This window comes from Zosterops lateralis, assembly GCF_965231275.1.
Source record: "Zosterops lateralis genome assembly, chromosome: 4".
Lineage (NCBI taxonomy): Eukaryota > Metazoa > Chordata > Aves > Passeriformes > Zosteropidae > Zosterops > Zosterops lateralis.
In genome coordinates this window covers 33,983,329-34,010,087 of record NC_139765.1, presented here as the reverse complement: position 1 = coordinate 34,010,087, position 26,759 = coordinate 33,983,329, and the positions used below count along the sequence as shown (strand labels likewise).

Here is a 26,759-nt window from a genome sequence, read left to right as displayed (position 1 = left end):
CCTTTCCCTCCATGGCAATACCCCTTTGGTCAGCTGTCCTGGTTGTGTCTCCTCCCAACCTCCCAGGCACCCTAAAGCCCCATGCCTGCGTGGGAGCATGGAAAAAAGGCCTTGGCTCTGTGTAAGCCCTACTCAGCAATAACAAAAACTTCCACTATCAACCTTGTCTGTGTTCAGCACAAATCCAAAACACAGCCCTGTACCAGCCACTGTGAAGACAATTAACTCTACCCCAGCCAAAACCAGCAAACATTTTCTAGTGAGCAAGAGTGGATTGAACAGATTTCTAAAACATGGTAAGCTTAGTTTTTAATTTCTTTTCCTTTAATCCACGAAGAGGGATCCTCAACTGTAGTTTCTCAACTGACAAATGCGTTTTGTCAACTGGGTTGACGGCAAGATATTGAAAAAATGTGGGGATAACCTCTCTTTTGGAGAAAATACATAAATCCAGACTTGAAAATATTGATCCAAATTGCTATTAATTAAAAGCTACATAGAAGAAAACAAATTTCATTACAAAGCTATACATAAAAGGTAGAGCAATTCACATGTTAGAAGTTACAAAGAAGCTTTATAAATGGGTCAACAATTATTTTGTCAAGATCTTTGCCCAGCCACTTTTGGAGCTTTGGCAAGTTTTATTCTTTGTGGAGAACAAATAATAGCCATCCAAGTATAGTATATGTACTTTGTTTTCATGTGCCAAACCTATCTAAGAGCACACAAAACATGCTCCTAGAACTGGCAACTCTTGAGATATCAGATACGTCACATGCATCATTTTAATCCTCCCAAGTGAGTGCAATTTTAGGAGTCACAGTTGGAGGAAATATTAGATTTATGGTCAGATGGTGCTACAGCCTATTATTTTGAATTCAAGATGTCACACAGCTAATAGAATTTAAGTTTTGAAATACAGACCATTTATTTTCAAGGTACCAGATCCTTTCACTCTCAGCACAGAATACGTATTTTCAGGGTGAATGTGTCATTACTGATATATTCTGAATGGACTGATGAGATAAATCAAGGCAATAACAAAAGTAATACAAATGCAAAAAGACATTATTTATTAAAAGTAATTTAATAAAATGTTCACAGCTAACTTAAATATATGTAGGGGTTATGTATTTTGCTGTATTTTCTGAAGAAGAAATTCTACTTGTAAATTTAGATTTGGCTGTCCTTTCTTTGTCTTCTTACTCAGTATTTTATAAGCTTCCATTTTCTTTTTCTTGTACGAACGTTGAACTTCTTCTCTTTGTTGTTTTCTTTTTTCTGCTTCCTGAAATTAAATAAATAGGTAAGATTGTGAAACAATTACAAACCTTCTGAGACTGCAAAGCTATCGATAAGCAATAAAGTTCACTTTTGTATAGATACTGGCAATTAGCTACTGTACTGCCAATAGAAACACCATTTCTTTCAAGTTGAATCAGTTCTTTCAGCACATACTGCAACTAAAGCAAATCATACAGCCTCAAGCTTCAAGAGAAAAGCCAAGTTTTCTTCAGCAGAACATCCTACAGTAAGGTTTGCTGCTGCAATGTATACCACTTCCTTTCTGTGAAATGTGCCTTGACTACCCTCCTTAAATGACAAACTGGCAAAAAAATTCCCCACTTTGTCCCCTTAAGTGCAAGAAAGAAAAAGGTGATACAGCAGCTCCCATGTGAATATCCTGTCAATCCAGACGTGCTAGGATATTGGACACCTCTGCATGGGATAGGCTGATAGATATGGGACATATCTGGACCATGAGTTAGGCAGGTTTGTGATCCTAGGACAGCATTATCCAGGGAAAAGTAATCCAGACCAAACTACTAGTGACCTGTCCTCTTTCAAGCAACACAGACTGCTGCCTTTACTTTTAAGAGATGGAACAAAACAACAAACCCTAATCAAATTTTCTCCTGTAAAACCTCCTATGAAGCACACATGCAACAAAACTACTAATGGAGTGTTAACTATATATGGATGGACTCTCAACACTATATAGATAATCACCACAATGTTGTGTTCAGATTTTATCCAATATCTCACACCCTCTGGTGTTGTAATTTTACTCAGTAATTTGGGCAAACATCCACAAGCCAGATAAACAGCTTACTTCACTTTTATTGTGTCCTACCAAAATATGCCAGACATCACAAATCAGACTGAAAGACTGCTTGAGTTCATTTGGATAATTTCTTCTCATAAAGTTTATTCTTTGAAATGCACTGCCATGCTGATCACATAGGCAAGCATTTCTGCAGAATGCCTGAAGAGATGATAATTTATGGATCATATTCTTGTTTTCCACAGCATGGGTGGCTTCAGTGCTACACAAAAATTACTAAGAATTCCTCTCTGATATAAAATTTACAGGACATAACTCAAGGAAGGATTTCTAAACAGAAATCTAAGAGGCATCAGGAAAAAAAACCCAAGCAATCAAAAAAACATGCATATGCAAAAACATGCACAGAGAACCTCTCTCCATGCAGAATCCTTGATTTATTTTACCATAATGACTAACACAATTTACTCCCTCTTTTTTAAAAAAAAACAGAGCAGCACCAGCTCTAACTTACCTGTAACTCACTTCCTATCTAATATTTTTTCTGCTGTTCAGCATATTGTTGTAAACAACATCCAGTTAAGCTACCAACCAAATGCTTACTACAAAGCAAGAACATACATCTTACTGAGACAGTTGATACATAGATCCTTTTTTTTTTTCTGATCTTTAGTAAATCCTAGCTTTTTTCAGGCCAAAAAGGGCCTTTGAGGAGGCCAAAATTGTGCTGTTATGCTTATTTCTCTTCCCAAGATAAGTAACAGCAAATCCCTTGTTTGCTAATACACATGATGGTGAAGTACATACTTTACTTTTTCATCATGCTCCATTAAGTACTCCACCTAAATGATTACTGTTATTGGGGCACTTAGCTCCTGTTTTGCCTAATTATCTTTAGCAAAACTAAAAATGCCAACACCTGCACTCAGGCAACTCCTATGTGCTGCTCAAAGAGAACTCCCTGCAGTCCTGCTGGTGTTTTGCTTGTTCCCATCTTCTCTAAATAAGCTGATCATAACATTAATTTCTTTTGACACAATCCAATATGTGCTAATATGCAAAAAAAGCAGCCAGCAGCTGAATAACCATGTATCTCACCCAGAATCACAGATCAACTTGCATAAAACTAAATATAGCTGAACTAAAGAAATAGTATGTTTTATAGAGCTATATAGTTAATATTTATACAGTAGCTACTGAAATGTAGTATGTCACCAGGAAGTACTAAATGTAAACATTCTACAGTGTTACACTGTGTGCCATTTTACAGTGCAACAAACAATGTCCTGGGAGAAAAAAATACTAGTTAAATAAGGACTTTTAAACTTAATAATTCAAGTGAGCTATTTGACAATGATATTACAATACGTCCTGTAAAATAATTCCAATTAAATTCAAATGAAGGGAATTACTACAAATTTTGACTGTGGATACTACTACATTTAATTGTGTCACTGATAGTCAAAGGACATAAAAAGGTAAAAATGAAGACTGCATTATAATAATGCCCTAAGAAACAAGATAGATATTTCATTTTTCATCACAAGATGATGGTATTGTAATTACTTCCCCTTCTACAAAATTTAAGAGGTGTAATATAATCCACTGGGGTATGCAGATCAAGCTCTAAGCTTTTCTTGATCTATCAACTGACCTAATAAAATCCTGCTATTGGCAACTGCAAGATTAAAACAGTAAGAACAAAGAGAATGGTCCTTTGAATGTCTGCATGCCTGAATAGCACCATCAAGTCAGAAAAGACTGAAAGAGTTCCAATACCTCCTGTGGTCTTCTCTGGGTTCAGATGGAAGACTGAGAAGTAGAAATGGTACTAATCTAAATTTTGTTTAGAATCAAGGAAGAACTCTGTTCAAGATTTACCTCTTTCTTTCTAGCACGCTCAGCCTTTATTTTCTCATACTCTTCTTTTGCCTTCTGATTGGACGTTTTGTTTTTAAACTGCTCCTGAGTCACAACAGACCTGAAAGAAAAAGTACACATTCTTGAGACACTGATTATCATCAATCACACAAATTCAGAGATACCACAGCCACTGCAGAATCACAGCACAACCTTCCACTGCTTCTCAAATATTCGGGGAAGTCAACTACAAATACAGGTTTCAGAAGACTCATCCTTCTATACTGAACAGATTATTTGCACCACTCTTACATGATACCCAAAACCACCCCAGAGCATGCATGAGCAACCAACTGAACCTCTCCAATGCCAAATGTACCAAAGACCAGAGGGCACACAACTTTCAGTAGTGCATACACCCTATCTTCATGCATCTTCACAAGGATCATATTTCCTGAAGCTAAAAGTAGGCAGAACTTCCCATCATTTCAGCTCCTCAGAGCTAGAACACCTGAACATACAAGCTTAGAGCTGCATTCTCTCTTTCTAGTTCCAACACATGGAAGCAACTGCAGAGAGACAAGAACATTTAGAAAAGGAATGGAAAAAGCCCGAAAAATTTTTGCTTTATTCTCATCTCCATCTGGTGGCAATACCGTGCAATGACACCTCATGTCTCAAGTACAAAACTAGTTACACTGCCATTTATTTTTCTAACAACCAGGAAAAATATTTAGGACATGATGGCATTTTTAGTAAAGCGACTCACCACACTAAAGTCCACGTGAACTGTTAAGATCTAAAATAATTCTTTAGTGATGGAAAGAATTATTTTTTTAAAGAGCCTTTGAGAACTTACTCTGCTGCTTTATTAAGCTTTTCTTCTGATGACACCGAATCATCTGGAGTCCTCCGCCGCCTCTTAAGCTTTTCCTCCTCTGCGAGGTACAGATGTTTCAGGTGCTCTGGGTAGGTCTCAGTAAACTGATCACCCTGCTGTGAGTGCACTTGTTTTCTCTTTTTCAATAATCTCCTGTACTGTCGTTCAATCTTCTGTTTCCTCCGAAATGCAAATCCTCGTCCTGAAAGCAGCAGGAAAAGGGAGTTAAATTCCCCTGCACTAAAATAGTACCAAACCATTCAACTGTTGTCAGGACCCTTTCCATCTGTTTTCTTCCCAAACTGAAAAAAGCCACTACATGGGACAATTTTAATAAAGACCAATCACAAGTTCAAGGAAAAAACTATTATTATTAGGTTGTTCCCTACTTCAGCATTGCAGCTGCACAGAATTACTGAGGATTACTGCCCAAAGCCCTGGGAGAGCACTGCAAACATCAACACTCAATGGCCACTAACACACCTCTGCCAATGTTTTATCAATCCAGAGAAAAGATGTATTAACATTTCAATTCACTCCTACTTCTGACAACTTCTGAAGCAGTATCAAAATAGATCCCAAAATAAGCTCCTAAAGGCAGTCTTAAGAAACCACTGGTAATAATGCTGGCAGGAAAAAAGTCACTAATTCATCCTATCACTCTACATTAATAATCCACTACCTCTTTTCACTTAAATAGTATTTTATTGCTATTACTTTCTTTCTACACATGTCCTGGAAGAGCTTTTCTACAGCTACATCACAGAATGATTACTGCTTAAAGGAAAGCTCAGACTTTGGTTGTTTCCGTCTTGACCGTTAAAGAAAACTTATGTAAGTTCTAGTTAAACATGCTTTTTTCCTAACACCTTATTTTTCCATTGCATTAGTCTGAAGATCTACTGAGTTTCATAATATTCACTAACAAAACAGTTTCTAAAGTGAAGTCAAATTAGTTCCAACTTTTCCTTTTATTCTTTCTCCAAAGCTGCCGCTTCAGCAAAGTGCTGCTGAAGCCCACGCTCTTTTTCCTATTCATTTTCAAATCTGCATAACAACCTATGACTAATCTGAACCTTTTCTCAAACAAGCTTCCTTTTAAAATGTACGCCTTTCTATGGAGAAAACTCAAAGCGAATTCTAAACCCGAAAACTATCGCCGCCTGGCCCAGGGGCTGCAATCCCGAGCCCCGGGAGGTCCCACCTCACACGGGCCGCGCCCGCCCAGCCCTGCAAACCCCGGCCTCGAGCCCACGGCCACGACCTCTCGGGTCTGCGGGTTCCGCCAGCCCTAGCCCCGCTCTGGGCCTGGCAGGGCTGGCCCCGGCCGGCACGCTCGGGTCGAGCCGGCTCACGGCTGGGCCAAGGAGTCGGGCCTCCTTCGGCGCCCCCTCAGGCCCCCTGGCGGCCCCGACGCACCCTCCTGGACGCTGCCGACAACGCTGCGCAGCAGGACGGGCCTCCACCGCCGCTTTCGGCCGGGCCCGCGGGCCGCCTTGCCCGCCTTGCCCGCCGTGGGCCCGGACCCCTCGCCCCGCGCCGCCGCCATCGCGCTCCCGGCGCCGCGCACGGAGATGACGTCAGCGAGCCGCGCCGACGGGCCGCGCGCGAGGCCATGTCGCGTCCGCCGCGCGCGCTCCCGGCCCAGCCGTCCCCGGCGGCGGCGGCGCGAGCCCTGCGGCGCGCGGAGCGGTTCGTGCGGCGCGCGCTGCCGCTGAGCCGCGCGCACACCGTGGAGTTCTTCACGCGCGGGCTCTGGGAGCGCCTCGTGGCCCCGCCCCCGCACGTCGTGCTCGAGGCGCTGCGCGCGGCCGGGCCCCTGGCGCGCCCCCTGGCGGCGGCCCCGGGCGGTGAGTGGGGCGGGGCCGGGGGCGGGGCGGGCCGGGGGAGCGGGGCCCGAGCCGCGCCAGGCGGAGCGCAGAGCCCGGGCAATGCCGCCCTCGGGTGTCCCGGCAGTGCCGCCTGGAGCCGCGGGCTCGTGTCGTCAATTTCATCCTGTTCATTTGGAAACGAAACTCCAAACTGTCAGAGTCCTTCACTCTGACAGACTCCTGGAGGACACCATTAAAATTTTTAAAAAACAAATAAAACAGAACTTACGAAAAGCCTCCGCGAGTGTAAAGATGTAACAGCTAAAAGCCCTCCGAGTGTTGAGGCTGGAGGTGCGGAAGAAGCTGGAAAAGGCTTAAACGCCGCTTTCCTGTGCATCTGTCACAGTCCGTGTGTCTGGCACGGAACAGCAGCTGGTTCACTTTGACAGATCTATTTAAGAAGCACTTCATATGTTTAGTGATTTTCCCGTAACTGAGGAGGCCAGCCGGGCTGCTGACTGTGCTGCAGGCCAACAGGAGGGAAAGGCACCAGTGACGCTCCTTGGGCCGGGCACAGGAATGAAGATAAAGCACCTGAAAGCCCCGGTGCTTTGTGGTGTTCGGAGGGACCGAGCACAAGCAGAGATTGTTTTCAAACCCAAGGTGAAATCTCTGACCAAGCCCTTAGCTGGGAAAAGCCATCGCCGTGCCAAAGCGTGTGGAGTGTGGAGGGCTGTCCCGCTGCCTCAGCCCTGAAATCCTGCGTTACATGGATTTCCAGGCAGGAAAGCGTGTGGGGTGTCAGAGAAGCCTCCACTGAAAGCAGCATGTGCTTTTTGGCAGGGAAGACAAGCTAAGATAATGATGTGGACTCAGAAAGAGATTGAAGAACTGTGAATTGCTACATCACTAGCAACATTTCTCTGTTGAATCCAAAAACCTCTCAAAATGTTAACTGTAAGACTCATTTTTAAAGCGTTGAGTTATTTGGGAAAAATCCCAGAGTTTATTTGTGCATGGAAAAGACACTGGGTTATGAATTACCACGACAGTGGTCTGGTCAAAAAGAAAATGTGTTGGGAAGAGGCAAGGATACACTTAATGTTCTTGACAGGTAATGTCAGAGTCAGAACTAATTCAGGGCAACAAGACATAAAATAGAATGTAAATAGAGGCTGGACCAAAATAATTATTAGATGAAATCATTATAAAGAAAACAGTAAAGGAAAAATACTCTGATCTAACCTGTTTCTGTGGGGAAAGTTCATGGAATGATTCAAACCCTGAAGTGGTGGCCTGTAGAGTAGCATGAGAATCAAGGGGGCAGAGTATTGTTTTGTCGATTTCAAAATAGGAAAATAATAATCTGCATTCAAAATGCATATTACAGAATCTGATGCAGAAATTACTAGAACAAAAAGACAATTTATGTCCAAAATTAAGCACATCTTTTTTAAAGAGTATGAAGCTTTCATGCTGTGGCTAAAATATGACATTTCCTCTTTGGTTTCTGCAGGGATTGTTTCTGCTAATTAAAAGAAAAAAGGAAGAATTGCCATTTTTTCTGACTTTACAATTCTGATGTGCTATTTAGCAGAATGCACTGTAGTGAAGCGGGCATACCCTTGCTGATTAGTTGATTCATGCCTTACTCTCTTGACTGCATGGTACCTGCCCATCCAGTCATATGATGAAAACACTTCATAGTAGAATATGAATTGTTCAGTGAAGATACCTGCAAAGATCTGCTTACGTTTGCAAATTAATGAACTGCTACCCTGTATTAAAATTAGGAAAGAGAGAGGGAAATGTAGTATCATAGCTTATTTGAGTGCATTAGTGCAACTCAGTAACATTAGGGATCAGAAACCGACCATTAGAGGTCTTGAAACCCAGTGTAAACAGAAATTACTCTTCCTTGTTCAAAGTCATTTCATTATAATGATCATGTGAAGGATGGAATCCTTGTTTTTACTTGTACCCTGCAGCAAAATGTAAGATCCCTTTCCAGTTTCAGAAACTGGTTTAAATACATAGAAAAGCTGACACTTGCCATATTGCATTTTGCTTATCACATAATTTCTGTTAATTAGACACAGGCACAGACAAATCTGTGTTTTAAGTATTTTCATATTTCGCTGTAAATTACTGTTTGTACTGTGATTCCAACTTTGGGGCATATGTTTCTTTCCTCTAAAGATTTGTTTGCAAATGTATAGACTGACTGGTTAAAAGACATTCTAGATTTCCTCTTGTGAGCATCCAGAGTAGAAATGTATCAAGAAACCTAACAGTTTTAATATTCATAAATAATGCAAAGTTTACCAATTGCCATTCTGTAGCTTGAAGTTAGGCTTCAGATGCTTTAACTCAGTTGGTTCCTTTTTTTCACTTGTCAAACTGGGACAACAATTTAAGTTTGGTGGGAGTGTTATTACAGGTGGTACTCCAGCAATCTTGTATGAGATCCTGCTAGTCCTATCATGTTCTTCCATCAGATAACCTAGTTAAGGAGGGTTATAGAACATGGGTATTGCTGCATTGGATTTCACTTAAGTGGGATTTATAAGAACAGTAATTACATTTTATGTCAGCTGCTGAAAAAGTGAAAGCACATCTATTTTCTTATATTTCTGTAATAAATCTTACAGAAGAGACATTGGAAAGCCAAGTTGCCCCTTCCCCCTAAAAGCTGTGGTCTTTATTTCTCATCTCTAATATCTTGTTACAATCTTACCCTTCATGAATGCTAACTAAAATTTGTTTAGACAAGGAAGTTGTTTGTGGAGAAATGTGGCTTTCTTTTTAGATTTTGTAGCAGAGAGAAGTAAAGTAAGAAGTGCTGTGCAGACAACGAAACTGTGTTAATTCTTAGCTTAGACAATATTTATGCTTTCTTAGATACAAAATCTGTTTACTGCACTTGAGGCTTCGTAGTGTGAAATCGTGAAAATTGACATGGTTTGGGTCTGTTTTCAGTGGAATGTAATATGTGCATGACCTTTAATTGTGATCATGCAAGGAAATTTAGAGTGTTAGAGCTGAGGTCAATCAAAACAGCTGTGTCCATTCATTGTCATGCCAGATTCAGGAAAGCTACTGTGCTAAGTATGAGCTTCCTCAAAATCTACCTATGACACAAAAGAGAGCCAGGAGACTTTTTTCAAATCTTTGGAACAGTTGGATCGCTGGACTGGTTGCCTTTTATATATTGACAAGAATTACAATTATATAAAAATTATTAGCAAAACTATGTAGAATTCACAAATAGTTTTAGGTAAAATAGAGAGGAATTAGACAATACAAAACAAATTCAGAATTAATAAATTATTCATACTAATATGTTTCACTTAAAAATAAATGTACATTTTTGAAACTCAGTACTAAGTAATAACAAAATGAAGTATTTCATCATGCATCTAACATAATGCACATTGGAATCTAACTATGGCCCACACCTGATTGGAAATAAAAATTAATTTAATTCTCCCAGTATTCATCAGTTGCAAAGCAGCTTGGAAAGGATGTGAATTGAGTGATTGTGACTGCAAACATTTCATATACTGAACAGCTGCATTCCTTAAAAAAAAAAAAAATAGCAGCATATATTGGCAGATAGGGCTGACTAGGACATGTATAATGAGCAAGTTTGTAAACAGAAGAGAAGTGATAATGTTGACTGAATTAGCTTGTCAGTTACACTGAAGTAGGTCTGCTGAAGTAACAGATTTTGTCACATTTACACTGATTCAGCTAAAAGCAAAGTTTGACCTCAGTTCTGAAGGGGGAATACAGCTGAAGAAAAATAATGCATTTTCTCACTTAGGGAAGCAAGGTAAGTGGCCAGTTCTGTCTGATACTAAGTATTTATTCCCTGTAGTTCTCTGTCAGCAGTATTAGAGAGCTGTTAAGCGCTGTTTACAAAAATCTTTTATTTTATGTGCAGATGATGACATCTTTTCCAGTGCATTTTGTGAAAACTCCGAGAAGCTTATCAATGTACATTTGTTTGCCCTGGCTGCCAACTATTATTCTTTGTCCAACCTTGGAGTCTGTACCCCATTAGAAGACGTGCTTGAAGCACTGAAAGGAGACAGTGAAGGAGCAACAGGTATATTTACATTTGTATTTTAATGTTTATTTATTCACTATAGGACTGTAAGAGAGTTCTGATTTTGGAGATTAGTTTGTTTTTTGAGCGGTTTTTCCTACACGAGCCTCACTTCCATTTTCATTTGTTCAAGGACTTTCTTTATTGTCTTTGTTTACAAAATGGATTGTCTTGCTAATATTTGAGCATTTGGTCTCTATAGACCCATCATTTCAGTTTTAAAGGGGATGGGACAGAAAAACAGGCATATTTCTATTTGAGGTACTTTGTTTATTCTCTATGTTTGTCTTGTCCCCAAGTGGCAAGAATCATAGTTGCTACTCATGCTTTTCTTAGAAGTATCACCCTAAACTATGGCAAATGTTTGATGTCATAGAAAAAAAAGATTTTATTAATTCTGTATTTTTGGGACTAATACCAATTAAATGTGATAAAACAAGAGTAATTTAATTTTCTGTAGTTAAAGAAATTGAATTAAAACACTTCTAAATTGGCATGAAGTTGGATACTGGGAATCTTATCGTGATTATAATTTTTAAATCAGGTGATAAACTGACATTTATCCTTACTTGGACTGCCATCATTTTCACTGCGAATGTGCTATTCAGCCTCTCTAGATTTGTCACTACCTTTGAGATGTCTCATTAGTTTTTAAGAGACAGACTGAGCAGCTCTCTGCGTTTGCCCTCTAGTGCTTCTTATCTCTGGTGCGTTAAAACTTCTGATGTTTTTTATCATCAGTGATTGCACCATTATACAAATGTTGTGCATCTCTCCCATTTTCTACAGTGATCTTTTTCCAGTGTTGCCATTTTTCATGGTTGGCTTCCCAGGTTTTTTTAGAAGTACTAGAATGCCATTGCTGAGATACTCCTAATGATTTGTAGTGCGTCCCTCTTACTTTCTGGCTTCATTCCTTATGTTCTTAGTTCATCAGAAATCCTTTTTTCTTCCTTGATAGCTGTATGCTGCTTTTCTTTCCCACCAGCTTTTTAGCTATTTTCATTTTTACTGTATCTCATTCCCCATTTTCCTCCTAATCTTCTGTAATTCTCTAGTTCTACCTTCTTATACTTGTACTAGAGTTTGTACCTGGATTAACATTTTAGCCAAAACTTTGAGGATTCTTCCATCTTCTTGTCATACAGGAATGGAGCATCAGGAATAAGGCAATTGCTGAGTATTTTGTTCTCTGTGTGGCAGGAGTGATGCTTGGTTGGGTAACTGGGGCCTGGGTTTGTATTTTTGCAGTACTTCTGAGTTATACTTCTTGGGAAAAATAAAATGTGTTCCAAATGTGTACAATAGAATTATAATTCAAAACCTTTGTGCTGAATTGGCAGTAAATATCAGTTAAATTAACTTAATTGAAGTTCCTGGCAGAGGCAAAATACCAACTTATGGATTCATAATGTGCAAGTTGCCAAATGAAAGTTGTGATCTTTTAACTTTGAGCTATTTTAGATATTTTGGACTTATTTCTGTATTTCAGAAGATATGTTTGTTCCCTGACATGCTAAAGCTTGCAATTCGAGAGAAATGTAAGTCTGAGAAAACTGGCAACTTTATGATGGCGTTGCTTATATTCTGAAAAACATGCATCAGGATAATTCCATTTAGATGTTTTTAACATGTTTTCTTCTTCTAAGACAAACAGACTTTTCAGCCTATTCCCACAGTTTGCATGCTTACATAGTTCTCTAGCTTCTTTGCAATCTTCATGTAGATACATTGCTATCCTTCCTGGGAATAATTGGGAAGCACGAGTATTTTAAGCATGTTGTGGACACAACTAGTCAGAATGGAGTTCTGAGTCTGAAGGGTGTTCAGCTTTGCTTTGTAACCACCCAGAAGTGAGGGTTGGATTGAGAGTACTCCACCTTTCCAGTATTTTTGTGGCCAAGCTCATAATCATGCCATGCAGTGACTGCTAATGAATCCATCTTTAAATTCCATATGCTGGAATATCACTCTGCCTCAGAAGGGTTTTCTGGAGTATATGATTAGTCCACTTCCTCACCCTAGATCCTGGACTTAAATCACTGTAGTAAACTTCTGTATAGAAGGTGTTGTATGGTGTGGACTGTGGATTTATACTTTTTTATCTGGTGTATCTGAATTTCCACAGGCTGGGGTATAAAACCCCTTCACCCTACTACAGGAGATCTTAAAAATGTCTGTATTAGCCCTGTATAAAAACAGTCTCTCCTCAATTTGCTCAGCTTCACAACTAAAGGTGTAGCTGTAGATAGCACTACAGAGTTAAAGCAGTCCTTCAAATGGAACACAGGTACTCATGCTAGGGATTCCCAAAGGAAATGAGCAGCATTTCATTACCAACTAAAACTGGCAATATTAAGCTTTCTGTTACTCTGTCATATCCAAGCTACTTCTGTAAAGTGTTTGAAACCACATTTTATCTTGTTTTCATCACAAAGGGAAATGGTTCTCTAAATTCATGGTTTTTTTGAAATTAGTATTTGTTCTGCCTGCATCAGTTGTACACATAATAAGAAAATGTACATGTATAATTATTTGTTTCAAGAAAGTAATTTTGTGATAGCAGAAAGAATTTACAGTTTGAGTCAAACTAGTACTTTTCTAATTCAAATTTTCAGTTGTCCAGGCAATATAAAACAGTCCCTAGATACATTTGTTTGCATTAATTTGTAATATCTGCTTGTTTTTCAGAATAATATAAAAACTTACCAGAATGTTGCATAAAAAGCAGGAAAAAATATTTCTTTTTAAAACCGTAATTTTCTCCAAAAAGTATCATTTTCCTTGAGCTGAAATATAAGTAATGTGTTATCCTGCAGAAAGCAGGGAAATAAGTCAAAAACTGCTTAAGAAACTTCCGTAGCTAAGGTGATAAATAAACTATATGTGTAGATATAAACAAATTATGCTTTTTCTGTCTGGAACCTCAGCTTTTGTAAGTTAGGTAATTGTTCTGGATTTCTACCAAGTTTGAAATACTTAATTTGGATTAACTACTTTCTGACATAGGGCTTCATTACCCCATTCAGTCTTTTCATAACAGAGAAAAGAGTAAAGGTGCAGTATGTGGTCATCATCCAAAGTGACAGTGCTGCTTTGGAGAAAAAGCAACTTTTATTTCTGTCAAGAAGTTAAATGTCTGTTTCTTCTTGTTCCAATTCTGCATCTTTTTCTGATGAGCCTACCCAGACACAAAAATGTTCCAACATAAACAAAAAGAGAGACCTTTTTTCTTTTAAATTTTTTTCCCTGTCTGTTTTTCTTTAACCTGATATGGTTACAAATTAAGAGCTTTTTGGGATGCTGTATAGATCTTTACAATTTTAAAGTTAAGGAGATTCTTCAATGAGATGACAAGCACTTGTTTCTGCTATTTGTATTGTTTAAGTCTTTTAGTCTATTTTTCCTTTTGTCAGTTCATAGAGCCTACATTAGATTTTAAGTATTGTCATAACAGTTTATTGTAAAAACCCCAGATGTTTAAGGAATAGACAGATCCCTTGGGGTTTGGGAAAAATAGAGAAAACGCTGGGTTTCTTATGAGCTCAGTTCAATTCCCCACTCTCTTTTAAAGAAGTGACACACTTGGCTCTGCTCCCATCATGATCTGATCAAGGAATGAACATGGTTTTTGCCTAATGATCAGTTTCTGGACAGATGAACACATACTGTGCATAAAGCAGAAAATGGGAAAGTATATTAATCTGCCTAGTCAGGTAGAAAAGTCCTGTTTTCTAGAAGCATGCTCATCAGTAATGATCCAGTTTCTTCTACCATCATTCAGACTTACCATCAATTTAACTAGATCCAAGTGTACTGCAGCATTGGACCTCTAAGAGAAAGACGTGGGTTTCTCCCAAGGGAGTGACTTCTGAGCTCCTGCTTTGTCTGGGTGGCACAGAGGTTAGCAAGTGAGTTCTGGGTATTCTCCACAAGCAGTTAACCCATGATGGAGGTTGACTTCCATCTCATTAAGCACATTCTCCAGCAACACTGAAAATGAGTGATTTTCTGCCATAAAGGTGTAGCAGTTCTATAACCAATCCATAGGGTAAATAAAGAAAAGGAAAATTCATCTTCCTCTGAATTTTCCTAGTATTGCTCATAACTTTTAGTAGAGATATCTCCTTCTTGATATTGTCAGCAAATCTGCACCATTATTAACAAGCTCTACAATGTGATTATTTATTGTCCCTGCCCTTATATTTCATTTATGGAAGAGTAAATGTGACATATGAGACAAAAATAAATATCCAATGAAAAGGAAGAATAATATAGTTTTATAGTTGTAGCTATTGTCTAATATTTGGTCAGGTATTAAATATGCTACATCTTTAAAAACCTGAGTTCTAGGTGTGTTGAATGTTGTTAATTCATCCATGATTCAGAAGTTTACTCTTGTAATAATTTAGTAAGCTTTTAATTAAAAATTACTATCCTGAAAATATATAAACAGTAAAGTATATTTTAGCTTTTTTTTTTTCCTGATTGATCACAAATCCTTATTATTACAGATTGTGTTAATGTGTTTTTATTTTCCTGATACAGGTATCAAACCAGATGAGTTTATGAATAATAAGAAATCACATGAAGTGCAAGTGATGTCAGAGCTGGTAGACAGCATAGCAAATTATTGTGGGATAAAGCAGGTAAGAAAGCATTTCTTACTGTGTGTTAGGTACCTTCTGAGTTACCTTACAGGTAGCTTCCAAGTTACTCTCCTTTTTGTGTGCAAATGCAACACTTTGATATTCTGTCACTGCTGTTCTTATTTTTCCTGTACATAATAGGACTTAAAGAAGAGCTGGTGGGGCCAAACTGAAGGACAATGTTTATAAATGTGTTGTTCCAAAGGAGCTGCCTTTCAGTGGTTCATAATCACTCATGAGTAACATTAAAAAGTTGTGATCATCCTCTATGTGTTGAGCAGCTCGAACCTGTTCTGCTTTTTGGACCAGTCCTACCTCGTTTGTCAGTATTATATTGCTGGCAGTTTTGCACATGTGTCAGTAGAATTGCTGCCTTGTGTCATGCACACAAGGGTGTCACCTAGAGACCAAGGCAGAATATCCTGAGAAATTTTCAAAGCTCCTCTTACTCTGACACAAGATATAAATTATTTCCTATTGTTTAATACTGTTCACCTTTATTTAACATGGATTGAGATCTATAAATTAGAAAGTTATGATGTTTTTAGTTTGAAAAGAGACCAAATTAAGCAGAGATTTATGTAAGAGTGTGAATGAAATACATTTGGTAGGACATGTATGAGGCCTGGACATCCAACACCATTATCATCCAGCAATTACTGCATGAGTTGGCTGTTTGGTACATCAGATGGTACGTTTGTCTTTGGGCAGTGAAAAATTGCAGGATTCCTTTCTCAAAATCGATTGTAACTTAAATGGTTTTTTAATATACATATAATTATGATTGCACAGTGCACTAGATCACTTTTTCAGTAAAACTTTGTGGAGGTTTATTTATGGATCTGTTGACAAAACACAAGCACTCCAGCAATACTTGACTTTTTTGAATAGCGTGTTTCGCATTCTGTTAGACAAAATGCACCAATAGCATTTCCTCAGTCTACATACATATGCTTTCTTTGTAAGCTTTTTCAGTGTTAAGCCTTATGTTAGATTGTTGGGAGCTGCTTTCCGGCCAGCTCTGGCACCGAGCTCGCATTTAAGGGTACAGCTTGGTACCTTTTCCATCCTGTGGGTCTTGGCCTCAGGCTGAAGCGTGGCAATGGCGAGAAAGAAAGGTGCAGTTCACGTGGGTTTCAACTGGGGTTTATTTCACCCAGAGGGCCCATGTAAAAGTGAGTTTTTCCTCTTGGGTTTCAGCTTAAGAACAGGGGGTGTGGAAAGGGGCCAGGGAACAATCTAGAACCAATCTTAGAGGGAGGAGGAGTTACCCAGAACAAGAGGATGATCAGTAGGACCATCCCATACATAAAAAAGGGAGAGGATGGCATGGACTCTGCCAATCACCCTGGCCCCCCACCAGAACTTTCTATCCATCTGGGCAGGGCTTCAGAGTGGTGAACAGGACCCATAATTAAGGAAAAACCAAAAAGTGTTTTAACATGGGGGGACAGGGACAAACCATAATAAAACAAATAACAGAAGCATGCAGAAATTTCGTAAAGCTAAAATTCACACCACAACATTAGGTTCCATACCTTAAGCCTGTGTTGTGGTAAGGCTAAATCTTTAAGTATCTGGGTGAGCTGAGTTTGTTTATTCATTTTAAGCTCTCTAATGATGGTAACTGGCCAATGTAGCTTCATCCTTGCTTTAAACTAGATGTGACAGGAGGCTCTCGACACATTTAATTCCTCTCTCCATCTGAACTGCACTTGCTTTCCATGCCAGGGGCCGTAACTGTAAATGGAGAATTATTTCCTTTCCATGCGAGGGGCCGTAACTGTAAATGGAGAATTATTTCCTCCAGGCTAATAATTCCCACAAAGATTTGGGGAGAAACAAACTGTATTTTTTAAAAAGCAAAGGTTAATAAGGTACCTGCCCAGATTTTATGGTGAGGATATTTTCTCGGCGTATTCTTTTTTGTAAGTAAATGAGTATAGTTTAAAATTAATATACCTGCAACATCCCAAGTTACTGTTGCTCCCACCACAGGGGAAGCCCCAAAACTTGGATTTGCCTCTGAATTGCTGAAGCTGAACTTTGGTTAGGAGGTTATTTGGCTCAGACTGAGTTTAATTTAGATAAGTAATGCCGTACTCTTGCTAGATTTGTGTCAGGCCTGTGGCATCCTTGGAAACAGATCAAAATTCTCAGTCCTGACCATCTGTTTTGTGAGGAACAGCTGACGAAGACAAAGTTTTAGGCAGCTTTCTTACAACTGGGATGTCAAGTAAATAGAGAGGTTTAATTAAGGCCAAGCATTACTGGGTGAGCCACAATCAGTTTGTGAGCACCTGCGATCCCTTACAGCGATGGGAGGCAGCCGCTCCAGCAGCCCTTGAAGGGCCAGATGCAGTGACAGACCAGGTGCCCTCCACAGCCCTGAAGTGGGAGTGCCCTGTAGAGAACAGAAATACACTAGCAGCACATTTGTGAAAGTCTTGTAGTCGGTCACCAGCATGTTTTTGGCCTTGTTTACCTTTTGTTTCAGGCAGCTATTAGCTGTTTAATTATTGAAGACTTTCAAGTGCTGAAAAAGCTGTAGGAGAGTGTAGTTTGCTTATATTGCAATAGTAAGTGGTCTCTATGTTTGCTGGAAAGTGGTGTTTCATATAGCATTTTCATTTAGATTTAAATAGTTCCTGTGAGATTCAGGAATGAAAGGAATGCAAAAGTCCTGTTCAGAAAGTAAAAAAGTAAAGCCATCTTGATAACTTAACTGAAATTTCAGTGTAGCTGGTTACTAATAAAATCTCAAACCAATCATTATTAAGTATCTGTCAGTATCCTGCAATTTCATCCTGGGATTATAGACTTTTATCAGATAATTTGGAGTATCTTGATACATAGGATTATTTTCTGTTTACATTTTAAAAATGTAAAATTTTTACATTTTTCTGTTTACATTTTAAAAAGTCACCTTAAAAATTATAACATCAAATGAAAAATATTAATGCAGTATATCACTGACTATGAAATGCTGACTGCTCTGTAGTAACTTTTTTCCATTTTAGTCATACACTGTACCAATATTTATTTGTGCAAAGTTACAAATCCCTAATATATGAAAAGAGCTTTCCTGTTACTTTGGAAAATAAAAAAAAAAAAGCCTCCTTCTAAGTCTTTAAAAAGCAACTCCTTTTGTTTTTGTTTTCTTTCAACTTAAAAAAAAAAAAAGTAGCAATTATAATTTTTTAGGAGTTTTTTCCGTATTGATTTTTTCCATGCTTCTTGCAAAACAAAATATATGTAGCATTTAATTAAAGAATCTAGAGCCATGGAAACACAACACATATTTTACAGCAGCACATGTCCTCAGGGTGTTTCTTTCAGATATTACAGATCACTGACAGCTTGAAAAATGCCCTCCATTTCACCCCCATACACATGCTGTATATAATGGGTGGTAGAGGATATTGCTCTCTGTTGGTATCTTATAATGTACAATAGTAAATAGTAAAATAAGAATAAAAGCAAAAATTTTATTACCACTATGATCACTTCTAGGTTAATGATTTGAATTTAAACATTAAAGCAAAATAACTGGAGGGCTTTTTTTCAGTAGTTTGCTGACCCTTTTAAGCACTGTTCCTATCATACAAGTGGAATTTGTTTTTTTAAAGAAATTCTTGATTAAACTCTGAAAAGAAGCCAGTGTTGATTCCTCTTTGCTTAAGTGCACATTTGTTTTATTTAATGTATTGGTCAGAGTTTTCCTTGGAAGTTGCAGCATGTGCAGCAAAACTTGGAGTGTGTAATGTAAAGATGATATAATTCTGCATTCAGCATCCATTACATTTGTGATTTGATGCTGGGAAATGTTGGAATGCTTGATTGTGCCAGAAACTGTGTTTAAACATAGGACCCAACTCACTGTGGACAAGACCTTTGGAGTTTATTAAATCATGGAAATTTCATTTTAAAAGTTCATGCTTGACAGATATGCTACGGATTGCTTATTACCTTTCCCTATGTAATCAGTGGAAGGTAAAGCAGGGAATAATTTAATGCAGTTTATTTCTTTAGTGCAAGATCCTTCCTTGCTATTTTTAGTCAATTTTTCCTTTTGCTTTTAAACTGCTCTCCCAGTGCTAATTACTATTTTCTATTTACTTGAGAAACTTTCCCCAAACTGCAGCTGGTCTCCATAGCCACCAGGGGTCACACTTAGGAATAATTCACTACCCCTCTCTTCTGTCCAAATGCTGCTCTTTACTGAAAAAATTCAGAACTTGAAGAAGTGGAAGAATGCACACTCTACGTAATTGTAATCTCTATTAAATAAAGGAGTGGGTAAAATTATTCCTTCAACACTTCTCTTTTCTTTCCAATTCTGACAGAATCACAGAATGGGTCACGTTGGAAGGGATCACAGGGGGTCATGTGGTCCAACCTCCCTGCTCAAGCAGGGTTATCCCAAAGCACATGGCACAGGATTGCATCCACATTATTCCTTAATATCTCCAGTAAAGGAGACGCCACACTCTCTCTGGGCAGTAAGTTCCAGTCCACAGTCACCTGCACAATAAAGAAGTTCTTCCTTGTATTTAGGTGGAACTTCCTGTGCATCAGCTTCTGCCCCTTGCCTCTTGTCCTATTGCTTGGCAGCAACGAGAAGAGCCTGGAAACCTCCTCTTAACACCCTCCCTTCAGATACTTATACTCTCAGTTATCTTCTTTCAAGGCTGAACAGGCCCAGCTCCCTCAGCCTTTCCTCATAAGAGAGGTGCTCCATGATCTTTGTTGCCTCCTGCTTGACCTGCTCCAGCAGCTCCATGTCTCTCCTGTGCTGAGGTGCCCAGACCTTGCTCTCCAGGTGTGGCCTCACTAGGGCTGAGTAGAGCAGAATATTGGTGATAAATGTGACAAATAAATGACATTTTAAAAAGTATGCTTAGGTTATATAAATTCCATTTCACTAAATTCATTCTGTGATTCCTGTACAGATTTATTTTGAAAGATTTTATGATTGTAGCTTGTCTAGATTGCAAATATTCATAAATATCACATGATGACTATTGATGAGAAAGCAATGTGCTGCCTGAGTAAACAATTTTTACCTAATATTATGTATTCTCAACTGTTTTGAATAGTCTTTAGTGACATTGGCTCAAATTTTTCTTTCCAATTCCATGGCTGTCCAAATCTTTTTAATAAGATAATGAATAAATCTTTCTTTCTCATTGAGTAAGAATATTGCTATATTGAATATTTTTACCTGGTAAAAAACCTGTGCAGTTGAGTTTAAGATGCATCAATTAAGTGTATGCTGCAATTTGGGTTTAGCAGTATCAGTGTAAGCTTTCTTACCAACATGTGACAGACCAAGAACAAAACATAGATGTTCTTGAATCAGAACACTTCCAGGAGCTTCTCCAAAGTCATTACATCTAATCAATAATATTTTTGGTCGGTACCTGGACAGAATTGAACTTTATAATTTTTTCTCCTTAGAGAAGTGTCACTCTGCCAATTCTCATAAAATATTGTGTTATGTATTTATTACATATTAAAACATGCTATATATATAGGGTTATATAAAACTGTGATTATGTACTGAAAGATCTCAGGTTACTCTTGTTTCTCCTAATACTTTGTATGGTTTTTTTTTTTTTTTCTGGGTTACATCAGTCACTGAACTAGCACATGGTATCAGCTTTGAGACAAACTAAACTGTCTCCTGTCACTCCTTCATCCAGAACAGGCAGTGCAAGATCCATGTGGCTTATGAGCCCCTTTATTTTATTAGAAAAGCATCCTCATGTTAAACAAAGCTGTATGGATTGTTTTCACAGAATGGGAAAGCAGAATAAACAAGCATTCTGGCATAATAGAGTATCAATATCACCCATCATTAGTTCAAATCTGAAGGGATTAAATCAGGCACTGAAACTAAAGATGCTTTTTGCTCTGCACCCATTGGTACTAGGCTTCTCAGTGTGGGAATTATGAGCCTAAAGCTGAATACTATGAGTGGTCTGTTTGCTAATTCTGATCCAGTTTAGCAAGGGCAGGTGGACTTGCTGGTGGTTTATAGTTTTTTTTTTAGCAGAAGAAAGGTCTGTGTCAAAAAATATACTGTAAGTCTTTACAAGCAGCAGGACATGTGCATTGCATAAATATTGCGGTCTCTGTTTTCTAGAGTATATCAGTTAAGACTTAATTCTGTGTTTAAAAGTCAGAAGGTGCACCAACAAAGCAAAAGAACTAAGTGCATTGAGAAGTATGATACTAATAAGCTGTTAAATCCATGCTTAAATTTTCAGGAATAATTTTGCATTTGAAGTGTGCCTTGTTGCTCATTAATACAGCAAATTTTCTTTTCCTTTATTTTCTCCATTGTCTAGGTGATTGATATAGGTTCTGGAAAAGGCTACTTGAGTTCATTTTTGTCCATGCAATATAACTTAAAAGTTTATGGAATTGACTCCTCAAGCTCCAATACGAATGGTGCTCATGAAAGAAATAAAAAATTGAAGAAACATTGGAGAGCATATCAGAGTCGAGGAAGAGAAAACCGCAAAAAACAGAGTTTGGAAAACACAAATGACAGGCCAGTGGAAAGGGAAATTAATTGTAAAACAATCAATGAAGAGCTCTTAACTAATGTCAGCCATCTTCAAAATCAGGACCAAGTGATTATCCAAGATTTAGTTCCTTCTCGTGGTTCCACAGAAATGGCTACACCTGAAACCGACACAGAAACGGAAGCTGATTTACTGACTGGGACACAATCTCATGAGGCCAAACTTTCTGAAGAGGTTCTTGCTGTTCTAAATGTTCTTCCTGCTGATGCTGTAGAAGATTTTTCTTCATCTCATTGTAACTGTAGGGAGCTCAGTGAAGAGGAAAAAGTACAAAGAAAAATGGCATCTCTCAGGACTAAAGCAAGAAAGTCAAATGAATCAAACCTGTATTTTCCATTGACCTCTTGCATCACTGCTGAAACAGAACTCAATGACATCATAACAGATCTGGAGGTTATTTTGCTCTAAATTTTACTGGTTTTAGATTGTCCATTGTCTTTATATTGCCATTTCCATGTGTACATTTGCTGAGTGTGCATAGAGTGCTATCTGTGGTGTAAATTAATATTCTGGCCCAATAATGGTTTTTAGACAGGTTGCAGAAGTATGCTCTTGCAGTTGATGAAGGAGATAATTTATTGTTGCCTTTTTTTTTTTTCCTTAGGACTGTATGTTGGTGGGTCTACATACATGTGGAGATCTTGCTGCAAATACACTACGGATTTTTACTGCCAAGCCTGAAATCAAAGCCGTTTGCAGTGTGGGCTGCTGCTACCATCTGTTGTCAGAACAGTTTGAAAATCAAGAAGGTAATTTTTCTGAGCTTAAATTGTGGCTGCCAGTTTGTATGTTGAGAGTATTATACCTTTTATTTAATAACCTCCTTGTGTTTGCCCCTTTTCAGTGGCTTATTTCGTACTGGTTTTAATTACTTTATGAAGATCACTCACTCCCAGATGCATTGTTGCTTTTCTGTTATGCCAGTAATCCTAGTATTTTTACTGAGATTAGGGACATTAGTGCATGTTTTATGTGGTTATTGCTACTGCTGGTTTTATTCCTTTAATTCACTTATAAATGTATAGGCTCTTTTAGTCCAGTATGTTTCCATCCTTTTGAAATATTTTGTACCAGATTTTGTCCTAAGCTGTTTGTGTGCGACATCCAGTTATGTTAAGTTGTACATATAAAACAATGAGCAGAATTAAGTTTTTGTGATGTAAGGTAATACTCAAAAAAGCCACTCATCTGGGTGCTGTGCTAGGCTTTGCCTGTTTAGCCCATCATGAAACAGTACATATATAAGAGTTTTTCTTGGGGAGGTAACCTCAAAATTATTTGTGGATTCAGAATATAGGCAAATTTTCCTACAAACTGGGGGGGATTAATTTTTGAGAGAAGGTTGGCATTTTTTACTTGAAATTCTTTATAATAAAAACATTTAAGGAGCTGATTTTCCTGAGACAAGTGGTACATAGCTGAGCTGTCTAAATGACCAGCTGCCAAAGTCCTAGACCTGCTCATCATATCAATCAAATGTGAAAAGGGGGTAGCTTGCCAAGATTTACTTCAGCTCTTTCAGGGAACTTCACAGACACAAAGGCATGTGGGACCCAGGTATTGCTCTTTAAGAATTAGCTGCTTAGGCAGTTCCAGCACAGCTTCACACTGACCATGACACATGCTAGCTCTTGCTTGCTTTAATAATCTTTTCATGTTGTTTTTAATTTGCCCTGCAACTATTTTAAGAGTTTTTTTCTGTGTATTAGTCTTAGTAATTTCAAAATACTTCATCTCACTCCAAAAGCAAAGGAAAAGAAAATACAATGGAAATTTCTGTGCTACAGAAATGCAGTTAGAGAAAAAACATACGATCACTTTTACATCAGAGTTTTAAGAAATTAAGAACTTTTCAGGTACTTGTCATTAAGTCTGAGTGTCTGAAGCATTTGGTTGTTTCTTATTATTGCAAAGAGGACACAGTTTCCTGTGCTAGCTTTATAGGATTACTTTTGCAAACCAGTGCATAAACTCAAACACCACCAAAAGATCAGGCATGATAACCTTTTCAGAGTTCAAAAAAACAGATACATGTGCATGGTTAGAAGAGATAAATGCAGTTTCATAGCAGTATGGAAATGAAGTCAAATTGCATGTTGGAATTTCTAGCTGTTTGATTTTACTCTTCATGCAGAACAAAATTATTCTCAAAGGAGAACATTTGAACAGAACAAAAGGAAATTACAGTATTCTTTTTTTGGGAAATAATACATATATTGTCCTAGTAATGCTCAAAATAATTATTTTTTTTTACTATTACTATGAGAATGCATATTCTAAAATATATCATGCTGTTGTATTCCCCTACTAAGTCATTTACCATATGGCTTGTTCTTAAATGTGCAGCGGAGGGCTAAGAGAACAAGGGCTGAGAGCATCTAAGAGTTAAGATTTCTTCAAAGGGAAAATAGGGAAGAATTCAGACTGTGTCTTGTGTCTGCATTTCCTATGCATGGACTCCAAACTGACAAAGCATTCTAGAGGGTGCTAGGGGACTCTGTAACTAATCAGATGGTATTGATCCAACAGTTCACTTGTACAAGCAGTAAACAAACTCCTCTTGCAGCTGTCAGAAGCAAGCAGATCTTAATACTGCTTCCTGAATGGACCAAATAATAGCATTTAAGCAGCAAGTAACTTCTGGAGGTCATCTGCACCACATCATGGCACCTTAGAGCATTTCATTCAGGGCCTTGTCCCTTCATGTTTTGAATATTTGCAAGGGCAGTGATTTAGTAGCCCATTTCAATGTTTGCCCTCACCATGAAGTTCTTTCACTCATATCTATTCAGAGTTTGCAGCTATTGTGCGTTATCTATTGTCTTTTTCATTTTGCACTGCCAGGAGTAGTCCAGCTTAATCTTCCTTGTTCTCTTTCCTTTAGGTAGTTGAAAACAGCAGTTAGATCCCTTCTTGACCTTCTCTGCAGCCCTTTAGTGCTCTTGCCTCCAGTAAATTCATTTCAGTCATTATGGTGGGCTGAGGATCCCAAAGAAGCACTCCAGATACTCTCACAAGTGCTAAAAAGGGAGAATAATCACTCCCTTAATCTGCAGGCTTCACTGTCAAACTTCAGATTACTATCAATTTTGTGCCTATTTTAGAGTCCACCCATCTGAGTCATACCTTTCCTTTTTTTCTCTAAAGATACTAAGGAAACGTTGCTGAAAGACTTCATAAAATCAATATAAACTATGACTCTGCTGTCCCCTAGTTCATGGAGCCAGTCACTGCATCACAGAAGGCAGTAGTTTGTCAGTGCCTGATGAATTCCTGCCAGTTAGTGTCGACCTTCTTCTTGTTCTTCATGTGCTTGGGCATGGTTTCCAGGAAAATGTGCTCCATAAACTTGTTGAGACTAACTGAGCTTATTCAGGTGAAGATGAATGTGGTTTTCACCTGTTTCCTGTAATCAGGATGGACATGACCTGCCAAAGATGATAGACTATGGTCTTCATGGGACATCAGTGAGTTATGTGATCCTGAAATGCATCCCATCTGCACATGCAGTTTCTGGTTGGCTTGTGTGGTACTTCAGCCAATATAATCTCTGCTGTAGATAGTCCTTTGCTTGCCCAGGAACTCGGGAAAGCTACTGGCTTCTCTAGGCAGCAGTCAGAGATTGCAGAGACACGTAGATGCTTTGTGTGGAGAGACTAGTTTGAATATATTAGGAAGCAGTTTAGAGCTACATCTCTGCAGTGATGGATAGATCTTCCTAAGAAGCAAAGAGAATTGGGCAGAATTTGCTGCAACACAGGAAATGACTTACTCATTTGAAATCAGTCCAGTAAGTAAGGGCTTGCATGTGAGGACACAGTGGGAAGTTCTGTTATAAAGCATTCTACAGTTATTTTATCTTGACTGATTAGCCTCAAGGTTTTTCAAAACTGTTTTTAAAAGGTCATTTTTCTTCTTTAAGAGCTTTTTTATTTTCTTGAGGCATGCACCCTTAAATTTAAGATTATGACAAGTCCACCTCAAAGCTGCTGCCCCCAAAGTATCCCATTTTCCATCTTTGCTGTTTCTTTAATGTCAACTCAAAGGATTGTTCCCATAAGCACAGTTGAAGCAGGGGAGCCAGCTCACAGAGGAACTGCAATGGACTTCTGATTGCCATAACTTGGTATGGCTGGACAGTATATTCTTCAGCATTTAAGATTTAATACCAAGATCAGTCTTGTTTGAGGCCAGTGAAAAATTACTTTTTCACTTCATATCAACTGGAATTAACTGGTATTCCTAAGAATAAATTTTACCTGTGATGATGACTAATACAGTGTTTATAAGTCTGATGTGTTGAGTTGACAGAATATTAACAAAATGTTACTATGTTTTTTTGTTGGGCTACTGAATTACCTTGGTTATCACAAGTTTGGGTTTGGGTATTTTTTGTTTCTGAGGTGACTTCAGGGAATAATGCATTATGTTTCTCACATACTCTAAAAATAGTACAGATATTGCAAGACTGACTGATTCAGTTTGCTGTTGGACCTGCTGTGAGTACTTTGGGAGCATTTCTGATGAAAGTAGGTGCCAAGCAGTCACAATCTTGGATTAATGCAATCAGTATCCAGTGTCCTTGTGTGTGTCTATATATAAGCTGAATTCATCTGGAAATTTTTGTAATGAGCCAACATTTCCAGTTATGCTGGGAATAATTTTGAACTGTTAAGATCATGAAAGCCTTTGCTTTGATTTATTAGTAGCTAAAAAACCAAGAGATGCTGTGTAATTCAAATTTCAACTCAGTTTTAAAAAGTTGAAGCCAATGTCTTTTAACACCTGTC

General features: G+C 38.4%; 2 protein-coding genes across 2 annotated transcripts in view; one reads left to right on the top strand and one right to left on the bottom strand.

Moving 5' to 3' along the window:
- Positions 1-428: 428 nt before the first annotated feature.
- On the bottom strand, positions 429-6,354 carry CCDC59 (coiled-coil domain containing 59; the record flags this gene model as incomplete). Its single annotated transcript, XM_083859939.1, has 4 exons — positions 429-1,288; positions 3,947-4,046; positions 4,785-5,007; positions 6,225-6,354. 4 exons carry the CDS (start codon positions 6,352-6,354, stop codon positions 1,127-1,129), a joined length of 615 nt encoding a protein of 204 aa, XP_083716065.1. The 3' UTR covers positions 429-1,126.
- Positions 6,355-6,420: 66 nt separating this feature from the next.
- METTL25 (methyltransferase like 25) overlaps positions 6,421-26,759 on the top strand; it is a gene marked incomplete at its 5' end in the record, with an annotated part of 45,167 nt that continues 24,828 nt past the window's right edge. Inside the window, 5 exons of the mRNA XM_083859938.1 lie at positions 6,421-6,655; positions 10,563-10,727; positions 15,276-15,376; positions 21,730-22,362; positions 22,574-22,718. Of these exons, the coding sequence (XP_083716064.1) occupies positions 6,421-6,655; positions 10,563-10,727; positions 15,276-15,376; positions 21,730-22,362; positions 22,574-22,718 (1,279 nt within the window). The remainder of the gene's footprint in view (positions 6,656-10,562; positions 10,728-15,275; positions 15,377-21,729; positions 22,363-22,573; positions 22,719-26,759) is intronic.